This window comes from Populus alba, chromosome 7 (assembly GCF_005239225.2).
Source record: "Populus alba chromosome 7, ASM523922v2, whole genome shotgun sequence".
Lineage (NCBI taxonomy): Eukaryota > Viridiplantae > Streptophyta > Magnoliopsida > Malpighiales > Salicaceae > Populus > Populus alba.
In genome coordinates, this window is record NC_133290.1 from 13,991,114 (window position 1) to 14,006,446 (window position 15,333).

At 31.3% G+C, this 15,333-nt stretch overlaps 2 protein-coding genes across 4 annotated transcripts; both read left to right on the forward strand.

The window, feature by feature from the left end:
* Positions 1-221: 221 nt before the first annotated feature.
* On the forward strand, positions 222-10,801 carry LOC118040326 (MADS-box protein AGL24). 3 transcript variants are annotated; one of them, XM_073410438.1, is made up of 10 exons: positions 222-391; positions 1,280-1,491; positions 7,094-7,172; positions 9,314-9,375; positions 9,463-9,562; positions 9,656-9,697; positions 9,874-9,915; positions 9,998-10,137; positions 10,253-10,303; positions 10,415-10,801. In XM_073410438.1, exons 2-10 carry the CDS (start codon positions 1,310-1,312, stop codon positions 10,431-10,433), a joined length of 717 nt encoding a protein of 238 aa, XP_073266539.1. In that variant the 5' UTR covers positions 222-391; positions 1,280-1,309; the 3' UTR covers positions 10,434-10,801. The 3 variants fall into 3 exon arrangements, with proteins under 3 accessions (XP_073266539.1, XP_034903119.1, XP_034903118.1); XM_035047227.2 differs by lacking the exon at positions 222-391 and adding an exon at positions 473-929; XM_035047228.2 differs by lacking the exons at positions 222-391; positions 10,253-10,303 and adding an exon at positions 471-929.
* Positions 10,802-10,952: 151 nt separating this feature from the next.
* Positions 10,953-14,889, forward strand: LOC118040324 (guanosine nucleotide diphosphate dissociation inhibitor At5g09550). Its single transcript, XM_035047226.2, has 13 exons — positions 10,953-11,634; positions 11,854-11,916; positions 12,030-12,113; positions 12,221-12,328; positions 12,417-12,589; positions 12,817-12,928; positions 13,011-13,091; positions 13,168-13,230; positions 13,345-13,446; positions 13,549-13,673; positions 14,015-14,225; positions 14,388-14,462; positions 14,683-14,889. The coding sequence occupies exons 1-13, from the start codon at positions 11,548-11,550 to the stop codon at positions 14,731-14,733; spliced, it is 1,335 nt and encodes a 444-aa protein (XP_034903117.1). The 5' UTR covers positions 10,953-11,547; the 3' UTR covers positions 14,734-14,889.
* The last annotated feature ends 444 nt before the right edge of the window (positions 14,890-15,333 follow it).

Here is a 15,333-nt window from a genome sequence, read left to right on the forward strand (position 1 = left end):
TTATCTTTTTTAATAATTAAATATTTATTTATTTTTTATTTTAAAAAATAAATTTTTTATTTGTTTTAAAATATTTTTTATATTTTTAAATCGTTTTAATATATTACTATTAAAAATAATTTTTAAAAAATAAAAAAATATTTTAATATATTTTTAAATAAAAAAATATATTAAAAAAATAATTACTACAACATTCAACATCGTGGAAAAATCTCTAATCTTGCTGTAGACACCATTGTTGTCGGGAGTTGACATTGATTTTCTGTGGTGTACAGTTCCGGAAAAAGACAGGATAGAAATAGTTAAGAAGAACTGAAACAAAGAACTTCTGACCAATCCTTGCAAGTCCACACACCCTTCTTGCGAAGCTCAATGACAGCTTGAATTATTGGTAGGTTGCTCTACTTCACCACCTTGATTCTTATAAAATAACCTTTTTATGTTTTAAATTTTAAGCTAGGGTTGCTTTAGATTATGTGCTGTTTATTATTGTTGTCGTCGTCGTCGTCTTTTGTACTCAGTTCAAGATTCTTGGCTTGATTTGGCAAAAGTTTGCTCTTTGCGGCTCTATTATTATTTTTTTATCTAATTTTCTTTCCCTAACTTTATCACAGAGGGGGATTCTATACATTTCTATTTACAGAAATATTCTCTCACTGTTGTACCTGATTTTTTCTTCATTTTTTTTTTTTATAATTTGTTTCCACTTTTATTGAAGCAAGATAATTTTTTCATGATTTGAAGCAGTCAGTAGACACTTGCTTTCTTCAATTAATTTTCCTCTCTGTGTTATAATTACACCTTAATCTCTCTCTCTTTCTCTTTCCTGTGGGTTGATTTTCTGTGACCAAAGATCCCTCCTTGATTTCTTGCAATATGTAACTCCAGATCTTCAATTGATATTCTTCCTTATGAAAGGACTTCTTTGGGTAAGGAAGTGATCCAGATTTCCTTATTTCGTCAAATTCATCACTCTTTCTTCTCCTGCTTTTTCTGTTCAAGTCTTTGAAAATATGTAAGACATGTGTGCGTATATGCTAGTCAGAAAACATTTTATTTCCCTGTAAATATACTTCTTAAGTATGCAGGATGCATGCTTTTTTCTCATTTTATGTAAAGGGTATTGATTTTTCTGTCCGTGAACATTGATATTGTCCTCTATTAAAGAACATGTAACAAAGGGTCTGTGGTTTTTGTGCTCGGTCTCTCTCCCTCTCTTAGGGATTCTATTTTGATCATTATATATGTGATGACTTATCTTGGTTGATTTTGCATGAAGGGTGAGTTGAAGTGTTTTTACCTGGTGGAGATGACTCGAAAGAAAATCCAGATCAAGAAGATAGACAACACAGCTGCAAGGCAAGTTACTTTCTCAAAGAGGAGAAGAGGGCTTTTCAAGAAAGCTTACGAGCTCTCAACTCTATGTGATGCTGAGATTGCTCTCATGGTGTTTTCTGCAACTGGAAAGCTTTTTGAGTACTCAAACTCAAGGTTCTTCTCCTTTTCATTTTCTTATTATTTTTCCTTCTTTATTATGTCATCTGTGATCTCATTGATCAACCTAGGATTCATTAACTACGGTTTCTTCTGAACCCAACAAAATTGAAAAAAGAAGAGAATGGCTGAAATGGATGTACAATAGAATCTTTTGATATCTGTGAGCGAAATAATATTTCTCGAGGGAAAAGGAGAGATTGGCACTGATGATATGAATGTTTTGATGTCAGTAGCAGCCACTTATTGCAAGTTCAAATCCTTTTCAAGGATTATTGACACGTCCACTTATGGCTCCTCTTAATGCCACCTTTGTATGAAACTTGATTAATTTATGGTTTAATGTCTTAATTGTTTTATATATATGTATAGTTACTATGTTTCCTTCTTAACAAAAAAACGACTTCCCTCGTGTCATTAAGTTGCTCTTGCTATCCTCTAGGCACCCAGAAACCACAACTTACTCTAAGGACGTGCTCATAAAATATAGGGCATAGACGACTGAATCAGATCAGGCCTTCTTTTTCCAGAAAATTAAAGGGAAAATCCTGAAACTTCAACACCCCTAAGCTAATATAGTACCACCTATATGTATTCTTTGATAAAGAGATTGATTACAACTACTCATATCGTATAATGATGTATGAGCAAATAGTGCTGCAGTCTGAAGTGACTTGCAGCATATATATAGTTTTTATGTGGAAAAAAAAAGTCTCTTCACTGTCTTTGTTGAGTACTCTATTGATATAATAGCCTGATTTGTACTCATTAATTGTAATTAATCTTTCAGTATATCAATAGTTATAGAAACCAGAACTCGTGTGTTTTTTTTAAAAAAGAAAAAACTTTGGAGATAAAAGATATCTTGTGCTAGGGTAACATATACAAACTCCATTACATGAAAGATTTGTAGGGAAGATGATCAAAATCTTATCATGGGGGTGGATTTGCAAAACACTAATAGGTACTTATTACCTCTAAAATTGTTATTGGATGACTCAACACATAACTTCAATGTCTAATATATGATGAACTACAAAAACAATAATGTCCCATATTATATATATATATATATATATATATATCTATCTATTAGTGTGAAATATTTATCAATATCGAGGATCAATTTCTTTCTACTACATGATTGTAAATGTTTAATGACAGATATGGTAAATGGGTTTGTTGGAGCAGGTTTACATCATACGCGAGCCTTTTCAATTTCTCTTAGCATCAATATCCAGTACTCTTCCTCTAGTTTTTTTCTTTCTATATATACGACCAGCCTCCAGTGCTGCAAGCATAAGATTTAACCTTGTCAAGCACACCTCCAAACTTTCTGTCTCTGTACGAGGCTTCCAAATTTTCTTACATTTGTTGATACCTTTTCCTCATTTATCTTTATAATTATGTCTGTTTCACTTCCTTCATTGTTAATTCCATCAACAAAAGACAAATCCATATGAATGATACCATTGTTAAAGCACAGATTGATAATACGGCAAAATGAGAATTTGATTATTAGTAGATAATAATCAAACTGGTATTGGATATTGAGGAGCCGTCGCTTCTTCTTCTTCTTTTTTCTCTTGACTTGCTTGCTTTTATAACTTCAATATGATAGGGGAGAGGTGAGGTTCTTAACATCAGCCACAAACACTGCCTTTTCATCTCCTTTTCCTTTCACCTCCTCATTGGGCTGCGGGAACCTAACTTTAATCCTACTCACTCTTAACCACTGATTGCGATTTCACAGGTAATGAGATTATGCTCTGATTACAGGAAAAACTGTATGATGGATCTTAATTAGGCTAGATAAGTGTCACTTTCTCGCTAAACTTTCAAGTCATCGAAAATTAGTCACTTGGCAATTTCAAGTTTGACATTTCTCCAACTACATTTCATTTGAAATCATATATATTATACATATATTACTTTGTACATGTCCGAACATGGGGTAAGCTGAGGTCCTTGTTCCTTTTCAGCTTCAATTGGAACCAGTAGACCATTGGTTTCAATTACAAGTTCAACCATTGGTGCCATTTCTCGTTTTTTTTTCCTATAATATTGTTTAATTCAATAGTTTTAACACCAATTTCCCTTTTGTTTTGGAGTTAAAATTAAAGCACTTCCTTTTCTTTCCCTTTTGACTTTGTTGCTATTGAAAAAATATAGAAAATAGCTGTGTCCAATGCTTTAATTTGAAGGATCTTTCGAGGAGAGGAAAGAATTTCGTTGAGGTGACACTTGCCAATGCTTCTAATCCTGCTCACTATTTCATAATTAACGTTATTAATGAGTGAAGTGCTGCTCCTAATTAAATTAAAAAGTTGCGATATATACTTTAGAAAGAGTAATGCACAAACAAACTTTTTATATAAAATTCTCATATATATATTGATAGATATTTTTTTCTTATAAAGGATCAATAATTTATCTATCTTTCGTGGACCATATATTTTATCACTCACCATTTAACATATATTAGTTTCTATGAGATTTTAATATAAAACATTTGTTTGTAAATCATTTTTAAAAATTCTCTAACTTCTTGCATAATGCCTACGATATATATAGTGCCGAGCAACACCAAAAAAAAAAAATGAACTAGAGCTTATTTAATAAACATTTTAGTGTTTTCTATAAAAAAGAAAACATTTCAGTGGTAAGGTCTTTAGAGTTAAAGACTACTCTCATGCATGTTTCACAAAATTTAACCTAAACAATGGAAAAGAAAAACATTTTCTACCTACCTAAAGGAAACAAGTGGTGTAAAACATTTAAAGCATGTTTTTTTTTTCCCCTTTTTAAGCCAAGGCTTCATGCCAAGACGGCAGGAAATTAACCAACTTGTAGAAAACAACACAAAGCAAGATCCATAAAGGTAGCAGGTAGGGAAGAAACAATAATAGAAGAGAAAATAAAACACCTTAAGAACACCTAAGGAATTTTAATTACAAGTACTAAAACCTAACCAAAAAAGGTGGGGGGGGGGCAAGGATCGCAAGATATGTAGAAACACACTCCTTAAATTGGCCAACATTAATTAGGAAGGAGGATAAACACAATTTCATGAACTGAGAAAAAAAAAAAGAAATCAAGAGATTCGAGCTCCTACTATGATAGAAAGAAAAAAACACAACATACATAATTACTTTGTTAGTCCATTGACATATGGAAAGATCATTCTTTTGCAAGATGATATAAAATTTCTTTCTTTTCATGCATGAATAGAAATAAATTACATTAAGAGAAATGAAACTACTAGTGAAACTAGTAGCTTAGCTAGCAATAGTCAAGTGGTCAATAATCAATCAATTAGGGAGAGAAGACATTCCTAGTTCGAATCTTACCTCTTGTATTTCTCAATTCATATGTAAGTGTGCGATTGACTAAGAATCTCGAGTTGGTGAGCTTTTTTTCGTGGTTTTACTATTGGGAGTGGTCATCCATATGTAAATCATGTCTAGAATTGTGTCCATTATATATATATATATATATATATATATAAAAGAAAACAATTTACTTTCCCAGAGAATGTTGGATAGCTTGCAATGAAGGTTGAAGGTGGACTTTTATTGAAGCTCCATATTATTATTTTTATAATTAGTTTTCATTGAGTAAAGTATACATGTCATAAAAAAATAAAATGTTTTGCATATATTAGACAAAGTTGATCAAGAAAATTTTGAGAAAAAATTGCACGTACTATAATGACTAGTCGGCTATTTTTATCTGTCTTCTCTTCTACTTTCATGAAAATAAAAGTTTCATACTCTTCTTCATTTGGATAAATAAAAGAGTGATTAAATTGCCTTCCTTAAATGTGAACGTATTGAAAGTATTTTTTTACTTATAATTACTTTACTGGCTGAAGTCCTATAATCACCTGATTGTATATTTAAGATCTAATTTTCTAATCAGTACAGATGATATTAAATTTTGGACAAACCAGCATAGGATTTACAAATGTTTTGATTTGTTTTGTTTGTTTTCTTTTTCATATCTCAATGCAAGTTTCCTCGTCTTATTTTTATTGCTATTGTCTAAATAGCCATATTTTTAATAAAATCGACGATATTATATATATATAAAAAAAACTCACAAGTATCCTTTTCATTTGAATAAAAAAAATCTAGTAAATAACAAGTGACAAATATTATAACCTATTTTTTTTATTCTTTTTAAAAGAAATGAACTTTTAATCATAAAGTCTTGAATCCATCTACCATTCGGTAGGTAATTACTGATTGAAAAACATAATAATGAAACAACCAAAGAAAAAGTTTATATAAGTTTTGTTTAGAAAGATAAATTATCAATTAGAAATGTGATAATTTGTGAAGATGTATAAGTACTTCTATAGTTTATATTTTAAGAAAGTTTATATTTAATTGTGCTATCTATATTACTCTTTTAACTTATTTAAAAAAGTATCATTTAATTGATTTTTTCTTTTAGTATTCTTAAAAACCTTTCAAAATAATTTTTTTTAAAAATCCTCATTTCTCTCGCTTGTAAAATAGTTTATAACTGCAAGCTATTTTTCTTCATATATAACTATTGATTATATTAGAATGAAATTATGATCATAAAAGTAGAAAATCATTCTTCATATTTATACATCTTGTATTTTAAAAGTAAAAATCTGAATTATCATTACCATAACAAGGTGCTCTAAACCATTTCTAAGAATTATACCAATTAACAATAATATAATTCCTAGAAATATTTAAGAAAAAATCTAAAACAAAATGAAAAAGGGTTACATAATAAAACCTGCGGTGAAGTTCTTTTCTAAGTTAAAAGGGATAACTAAAAAATTTAAAATATATTCTTAGAATCTTATAGCAAAATATAATATAAAAAGAGATAAACTTATTTGCAGGCTATTTTGCTACTGATATTTGTTATCGTTTTGTCTGTTTTCAATTATCTATCCAGCTTTGCTTTTTCTAACCTAGACTAGCTAATCTTGCTCTCTGTATCCTTCTTCATTTCCTGCTGCTGCATTTCTGGTTTTACCGTGGCTTACATGCAATCTTTGTTGGACTTGACACAATATATGTCTGTGTTCTTCATTTTTTGTTTGGACTTTGTTTGCCCTTTTGGATTTGTCAAGTTTCTAGGCAGACCTTCTTCCCAAGATTTGTAGTTTTCTGCTGGAATATATAGAAGCAGCAAATTTTTCCTCTTTTCTCACCAAGCTGGTTGTTTTATGGGATCTTGGTGAGCCTTTTTTTCATTCTATGCTTACAAAATAAATAAATAATAATGAATAACAAATTAAATATGTATGATCACCTTGCCCTAACCATTATGGCTCCTTCAAGCCAGGGTGCTTAGCGCCATTGGTTTGTGCATCATCTGGGATTTTATTTATAGGAGATGGTTACTTTCCTATTGATAATGATCTATTTATCATTGAAAAGAGAAATTCTTTCTACTTAGACAAGAGAGGGTGTTTTTTTGAAATAATTCTTGGAATAATCTTAGTGGCTGGCAATTAAATTTTCTACCAATGTTACTGTTAGCTAGTTTTTACCTGTTCTTCATCACCAATAATTCAGGACATGACTTGGCCTTCCTTTTGTTCTTAAAGCATGGGGCAAGTGATTGAAAGGCGCAATCTGCATCCAAAGAACATCGACACGCTCGATCAACCATCTCTTGAGAAGCAGGTAATTAGTTTTTTTTATTGGAGCTTATCGAGTTTTTGATTTTATACCGATATAAAGATTGATGTTCATATAAATGGAAGAAATGAATAAAGGATAAACAATAATTGTTTTTTTTTTCTTGCTGATTAATGTTGGATTGATAAGTCAAATACCAATTGCATGGCTAGGTTTTGTTATAACTTGTTTTTCTTGTTCTTTTAATTATTTTCTATATATAAAATCATTTTTCCATGTCTTTTCTTTCACTTAAATGTCTATTGTTATTGTTGAAGAAAATTATAATTTTTTTTGTTTTATCCAGAGCCACTTAACTTATTTTCAAGTTTTATCAAAAGCAATAAACTCTGATTTTATCATAGATCTTGTGATGAACATTTGCTTAGAGAAATTCTAAGACATAACTACTCCACCAAGAGTGAAGACATCAACTAGTATATTGTTGACTCAAAACTTTTTCATGTTGGCATCTTAAGCCTTGTATTTTCAATCAAAAGCTTCTCGTAGTATCTTTGCACTATTGATTAAACTATACGCATTGTATAGTATATTGTCCAAGCTATTCAAGATGACACATGAAATTGTTGTGCATCCATAATTATCTTAATAGTAGGATCATATTCATCACTCAAAGCTTTGATGCGTCTTCAATCAATAGCTTTTATAACTTCAAGATGGTGAGAATGAAGAGCATCTTTTGTTGCAATATTTTAAAACTCACACCTTTGAACTTCTCAAGTTTTACACCATGCACACAAGGTGATGATGGAATCCTCTTTACTGAAACAGTGTTCTCAGATTTCTAACCATGCACCATAAAATATGATGGTAGAATTTTGCTTGTTAAAACAACATTTAATATTACTAAAGTAATATTTTGAAAAACTAGAAGCTACTCGGGCCATTTGACTAGTCTTGCTTTAACCTTTTTTTTTCCTTCTCTTACCTTTTTTTATGTGAGAAAGTAACATTTCAAAAACTTTGGTAATTTGATTAAAATTACCAACATATGCAACAACATCTGTCATATATTGGGTTATTTTGTTTTATATAGTAGTAGTAGTAATAATAATTACTCAAAAAAAAATTACTTTATAAAATAATTAAATTTTAAAATGTCTTAAGATTCTTGGATTTAATAATCAAAGAAAGTTTAATCCATTTTTACAAAGATAAATAAAACTAAATTTATTTAGGTACTAAAGCTGATTAATAATTAAATCTAAATTTAAGATCAAATAACAAGTCACAAACTTCAAAGAATAAGATAGACATGCATAAAGAGCTATATATATAATTTAAATTAGCATGCCAACAAAAGATATTAAAGACTTCAATCATTAATAAATTAAATGTCACATACTTATTGAACCTCTAATTACACGATACAACAGAAAGCGGTGGTTGTTGCGAGAGTTGTACCATTTGTCTTATAATTTTTCCTATCAATTGGTGCATATATAAGATGCAAATCTTCTTCTAGGATTCTACAATCATATTACTTAGTGTTGCTGTGATTTTAACATTAAACCTAAGCAAACTTAAGAAAAGTGACTCTCTTTATCTCTATATAAAAATATGAAAACTAAAATAACCACAAAAGATGAAAGTAGAGGAAGATAATTTAGAATGAATACTTTTTTTTTGTTGATTTTTCATAAACAAGCAAGAGGCCTTCAAAGAGAAGAAGAGTTTCTTCCATTTCAATATGGGATAAAGGTTGTATACACCTATATATAGGCCTTAGAAGAGAAGAGTAATTTTTATTTTCTCAATGCGGGACAAAGTCTTATAGTTCGATTTCAGTATTTTGTCAACTCCACCAAGGGTTATTTGAAATCAATTTCTCATTTACCTGTAATTAGTTTTAGACATTTTAGTATTTCATATTATAGTTCTCTTGTTGAAGAAAAGTTTTCAACAAAGTTCGAAAACTGGATGGATTTTACTTTTAACTAGATCTCAAATGTGTCCAAAAACCATGTCTAAAAACCTATTTTTCTGAAAATAATTTGTTTCAAAAACTTTAAATTAAGTTGAAGATGGAGAAGATAATGATTTTGTTTCAAGAATCTAACTTTATTAAATTATATAAGATAATTGTTTATGCATTAACAAAAGGCAATATTCTTTTGTCCTTTTAGCTTGATGGTGGTGTGCATGCCATGCTGATCAAAGAAATAGCAAAGAAAAACCGTGAACTGAGGTAAATTACACGATTAATAATGGTTGATACCATGGATGAACATTCCTATTTGCAATGCTGAGACATAAAATGATCCATTGATGACAGACACATGAGGGGAGAAGACCTACAAGGATTGGACTTGGAAGAACTACAGAAATTAGAAAAAATAATCGAAGGAAGTTTGCATCGCCTGGTGGAAGAAAAGGTTTGTGCAGTCTTTTCTTGCCTTAATTCAGTAGATAGGCTGAAAACTTTGTACAATACCTAACACATATGTTTAAACTTCTATTTGATTCAGGGGGGTAAAATTATAAACGAGATCGATGCTCTCAAGATCAAGGTCACATTCCCTACTCCGAACATTTTTTGGCAAAGATTCGTAGCTTCAAAACTTTATCCTGAATCAAAAACATTAAGCACAGCCATATATATGATGTGCATGAACTGATAACGTAAACAAATGATTACAATGGTCACTCTCTGTTCAATTTCATATTATTTTTGGTTAATTTTTAGGGGGAGCAACTAGTAGAAGAGAACCAGCGATTGAAGCAACAAGTGAGACTACGAGATCTCTCACGGATTTGCAGTCCCTTCTTGTTACCCGATCTCAATTTTGACTTCATTTTTTATATGGCAGGTGATGAGTTTGTTAGCAGGACAAGGGCATTTGCTCGAACCAGGCCTGTCCTCAGATTCTTTGGGGACCAATATCAGCAGTATGGGCTCGGTTGATCCTCGCCAGGACTGTGACAGCTCTTGTGCCTTTCTCACACTAGGGTTGGCTTGTTACACTCATTTCCATGCAAATAAAGTTCTTCCAACTATCATAATGGTTTTGATTTCTGATAGTGTTAATTTTTATATAACGCATAATGGTTTTGATTTCTGATAGGGGTGATCCTCGCCAGGACTGTGACAGCCCTTGTGCCTTTCTCACGCTAGGGTTGGCTTGTTACACTCATTTCCATGCAAATAAAGTTCTTCCACCTATCATAATGGTTTTGATTTCTGATAGTGTTAATTTTTATATAACGCAACTCCAAAATTCTTGCAGGCTACCTTTTCCTGATTGAATCTGAGAGATGGAGTAGCAAGTGTTTAATGCCTTAGCAGTCATCCATTTAACTTAATAAATGGTGTGTTGCTATTGCTTTCAAATAAAATTTCATCTTGGCTTGTAGTTAATAAAATTCCTGTGAGCCCTTTTCATGTCTGCCTGTTGATTATAGAAAATTGTAGTGTTGTGTGTTTGTGGATGAATCAAGGCTTCTCTTGTTTGCTTAAATTAGGAGAAAATGAGTTGTAGCTAGTGGAAGGAGGAGTTGTATCTTCCATTTTATGGTTTTCTAGCAGATTTGGATGAAGCTGCCATGTCTACCAAACCTTGGTTCTTATCATTTTCTCAGTTTTAAGCTGATTATGAGCTGTGAAATTCTTTGCATTTGTGCCCTTTATATGTATATATATGTGGCTGATTTTTCAATGAAAAAAGATAAAACATGCAGCAAGTTGTTGGCAGTAAAAAGACATTTATCCAAAGAAACCCGTTAACTATTATTTCTCATTGTAACACCCCCAAAATAAAATTTTCATATAAAAGAAATTCAGATGCTTAAGGCTCACATAACAATGATTTTTTCAATTAGAAACTTTTCCACAAATTGGAGTTTAAGTTATTACTCCTAATAAGGAAAAAAGCTTGAGAATTCAGAATTTATATATGCATAATTTTGGTGGGTTTCTCAAATAAAATATTTTTCCACAAAGGAGTTTAGGTGATTACCCCCTTGTAAGCTCTTGAAAAAAAAAAGAAAAAAAAAAGCCCAGAATCAAGAAAGCAAGCCAGATCCAACGGTCACTAATCAACCCTCTAGCTAGAAACTAGTCTCTGCAAATCTCAAATCAAAGCGGCGAAACTCAAGCGCTCACAATCCACCTCGTGCAATTCCACGCGGTGCTGTAAACGTGGGCATGCTATTTGCTTAGCGATAATCACCTCTGCTTTGTGCGTTATTCTCGTTGGTTCCCGCTAAAGACTTGCTCTCAATCAACAAACATATATAGACTCCCCTACGTCAGCTCTCTCCAATATTTCTCTTTAATTTGTCAAGAAAACCAATCTCTCTTTCTCCTTATATCCATCAAATCTTAAAAGGGTTTGTTTCTCTTATTTTGAATTTTGTGACCATGGATGAAGACTACGATGTAATTGTTCTAGGAACCGGTCTCAAGGAATGCATTCTCAGCGGTCTTTTTTCTGTTGATGGACTCAAAGTAAAGTTTTCTTAATTATGTTTTCATGTTTATAATTTAGATTTGATGGGAATGTATTGATAGTTAGATTGGTGTTGAAATTACTTTGAATTTTTAAATTGTTAATGTTGTCTATTAAAAAAAAAGCACGTTGTTAATTTAACCTTATATATATAATTTAATTGATTATTCAAAATTTTTTTTCTTGGATAAATCCATCTAAATCTTCATTTGAAACAGGTATTGCATATGGATCGCAATGATTATTATGGTGGAGAATCTACATCTCTTAATCTTAATCAGGTTATTCTCTTATGTCCATGTTGTAAAAACTTTAGATTTAATTGTTGATCATTTTTATATACTCTTTTATATGTTTAAATGATTTTTTCCCCTAACCCTTTTCATGATTACAGCTATGGAAGCGTTTTAGGGGAAGTGATACACCTCCAGAGAGCTTGGGTGTAAGCAAGGAGTACAATGTTGATATGATACCTAAGGTATTTTGTATGGCATTCTATGAGCTATTTGTTGTTAACAAATAAAATGCAATATCATGATGTGTTTATATTGTCTTTCTAATTTCTTTATTTATTTGTTTTGCTAGTTTATCATCGCCAATGGTGGTTTGGTCCGTGTTTTGATACACACAGATGTTACTAAGTATCTTCATTTTAAGGCTGTTGATGGTAGTTTTGTGTACAACAAAGGGAAGGTACAATACATTTGCATGATCACGATTTTTTCTCTACAATTTAGATAAAAAAAAAACAAAATATATGAGAAGTAATGATGATTTTCAGATCTACAAAGTCCCAGCAACTGATGTGGAAGCACTAAAATCACCATTGATGGGATTGTTTGAGAAACGTCGTGCTCGAAAGTTCTTCATTTTTGTCCAAGACTATGAGGAAAATGATCCCAAATCTCATGAGGGTCTGGACTTGACCAAAGTTACAGCAAGAGAGGTTATCTCGTATGTGTCTCATCAACATTTCTCTTTTCATTGATAAATATTTCAATTTAGTTAAGATGGCATCATCCATATTTGGTGGAATAATTTGAATGAATATATAAAAGATTTTATGGATAACGAATGATGTTAATGGAAAGGGGGGAGGAAAACAACTCGATACCTTGATGTATATTTTGTTAGTCAATTTTATATACTAGATTAATTCTTCTTAATAATATTTCATGTAGAAAATATGGGCTTGAAGATGATACAATTGACTTTATTGGCCATGCCTTGGCTCTTCATCTTGATGATAGTTACTTAGATCAACCAGCTTTGGATTTTGTGAAGAGAATGAAGGTGCATTTAAAGTTCTTTGAATATTTGATGGTTATTGAAAAAAAATAATTTTTAAGTTTTCTATTGTTTTCTTTTGGTAAAGCTTTATGCAGATTCTTTGGCACGTTTCCAAGGAGGATCACCCTATATCTATCCACTTTATGGACTAGCAGAATTGCCTCAGGTTTGTTCAATCTACAGTTATCATATAGGTTTTGAAAGTGAATAAGTTTTCATAACAAATTGTGGTATTTTGTCAGTCATTTGCACGCTTAAGTGCAGTATATGGTGGAACTTACATGCTTAACAAGCCAGAATGTAAGGTAAAATTGCGATAATAACTTGTATCTATGGTCTAGATCGTCTTTAAGATATGAATCTGAGATTGTTGATTAGTCTCTTGCTTGATCATCATGAATTATCTTAAGCATTGACAGGTAGAGTTTGACGAGAGTGGTAAAGCCATTAGTGTCACCTCAGAAGGAGAAACTGCTAAATGCAAGAAAGTTGTTTGTGACCCATCATATTTGCCAAACAAGGTAATCCATGTCAAAGTTTTAAACAATATTTAGATCTTCACTACTTTGTATGGTGACATGGACAACCTATTGCTTTTATTTATCATTGCTTTAATGCAACAGGTTAAGAATGTCGGGAAAGTTGCTCGTGCTATATGTATAATGAGCCATCCTATTCCTCTCACTAGTGATTCTCACTCTGCGCAAGTTATTCTGCCACAGAAGCAACTTGGACGCAAATCAGACATGTATGCAGCTGCAATTTCTTGCTCGAAATTTATTTTTACAAGTTTTTGTGTAGTTCAAGCCCACTAAGCTCTCATATAAACACAATTTTTATGCAACTTCCATTGATATCTCATTTTTTGTTTGAAGAAGTGATTCGTTGTAGTGATCGGCTAACAATAATTTATCCTAAGATAATGGGATTAAGGTTTTGCTTAGATGAAAATAAGACAACACATAAACCTCAATCTAACTACTGATATATGCAGCCCATGACCTTCTAGTCACTGAAATATAACGCAACATGCATAGCAGCTAATCCTCATTTAAGATATTTTGTTAACTTTTTGCATTACTTCTCCAGGTACCTCTTCTGTTGTTCTTATGCTCATAATGTTGCTCCACAAGGAAAATACATTGCTTTTGTTTCAGCTGAAGCTGAGACAGACAACCCTGAGCTAGAACTAAAGCCAGGAATTGACTTGTTGGGTCCAGTAGATGAGATTTTCTATGAAACTTATGACAGATATGTGCCCACAAATACTATGGAAGATGATAATTGCTTCATTTCAACTGTAAGTATTTGCATGCCACTCACACCATTTTTTTCCCCATTATCTGAAAATAAAACGAATTTTCTTTTGTTTTTTTAAAGAAGCTTAATATAGCTTTAATTACTTTACTTTTTTTTAGAGAAAATCCAGTATTAGTAATCAAAATCTTAATATTCCTTGCAGAGCTATGATGCAACAACACATTTTGAGACCACGGTACAAGATGTGATTGCAATATATGGTGAGATAACTGGAAAGGTAAGTGTCTTAGAATTCCTGAGGTGACCCTTTGCTTTGTAAATGATTTATAAAGAGAAATTTTCTCTTTAGATTTTCAAGAACATAAGTTTTCAAAGCTAAAAAAAAAAAAGGCAACAAGACCTTTGTTGGATCCTTCTCTAAATTGTTGGCTTTAAAATCTTTTTGAAATAATCATATAATTAACTTGTAATTTTTTCTTTTTTATTTGGTGATGCAGACTCTTGATCTTTCTGTGGATTTGAGTGCTGCAAGCGCTGCTGCTGAATAAAGTTCTACATTACTCAAAGAATTTGGTGACACAACATTTATTAGATTTCAAATCATTCAATATCTCTTCCTGTTGAAGACAAAATAAAACAATGTTCTGTATTTTGTTTTAATTTTATTAATATGCTATTTTGCAAAATTATGCTTTTACTTTTAACTGGATAAACAATCTTATTCACTTTTTATCTGTTTGCTTTGAAACTTTATACACACACAACATTTGGTATGGTTTTCCATGCAATTGAGCACATGATCTGTAACTTGCTGGGGAGATTTGCATTCACAAGCTTGTGCAGGCTTATGCCTTTGAATGTGCATATAAAAGTGTTAAATCAAACCCACCTAGATATGTAAATGATATACCTAGTTTTTATGAATATTAATTTGGTCAAATTTATGTGGTAAACATAAATAAAATTAGATTGAATCAACTTAAAAAACAATAATAATATCATTTTAAACAATATTACTAACCCAAAATAACAAACAATTTAGTAATCAAAGAATTAAATAAGGTTAGATTTGGTGTCGAAGATCTATACATGTATTTAACTTAGAAAAAACTAATTTAAAAGTTTATTAGGTTAAGATTTCATATTTC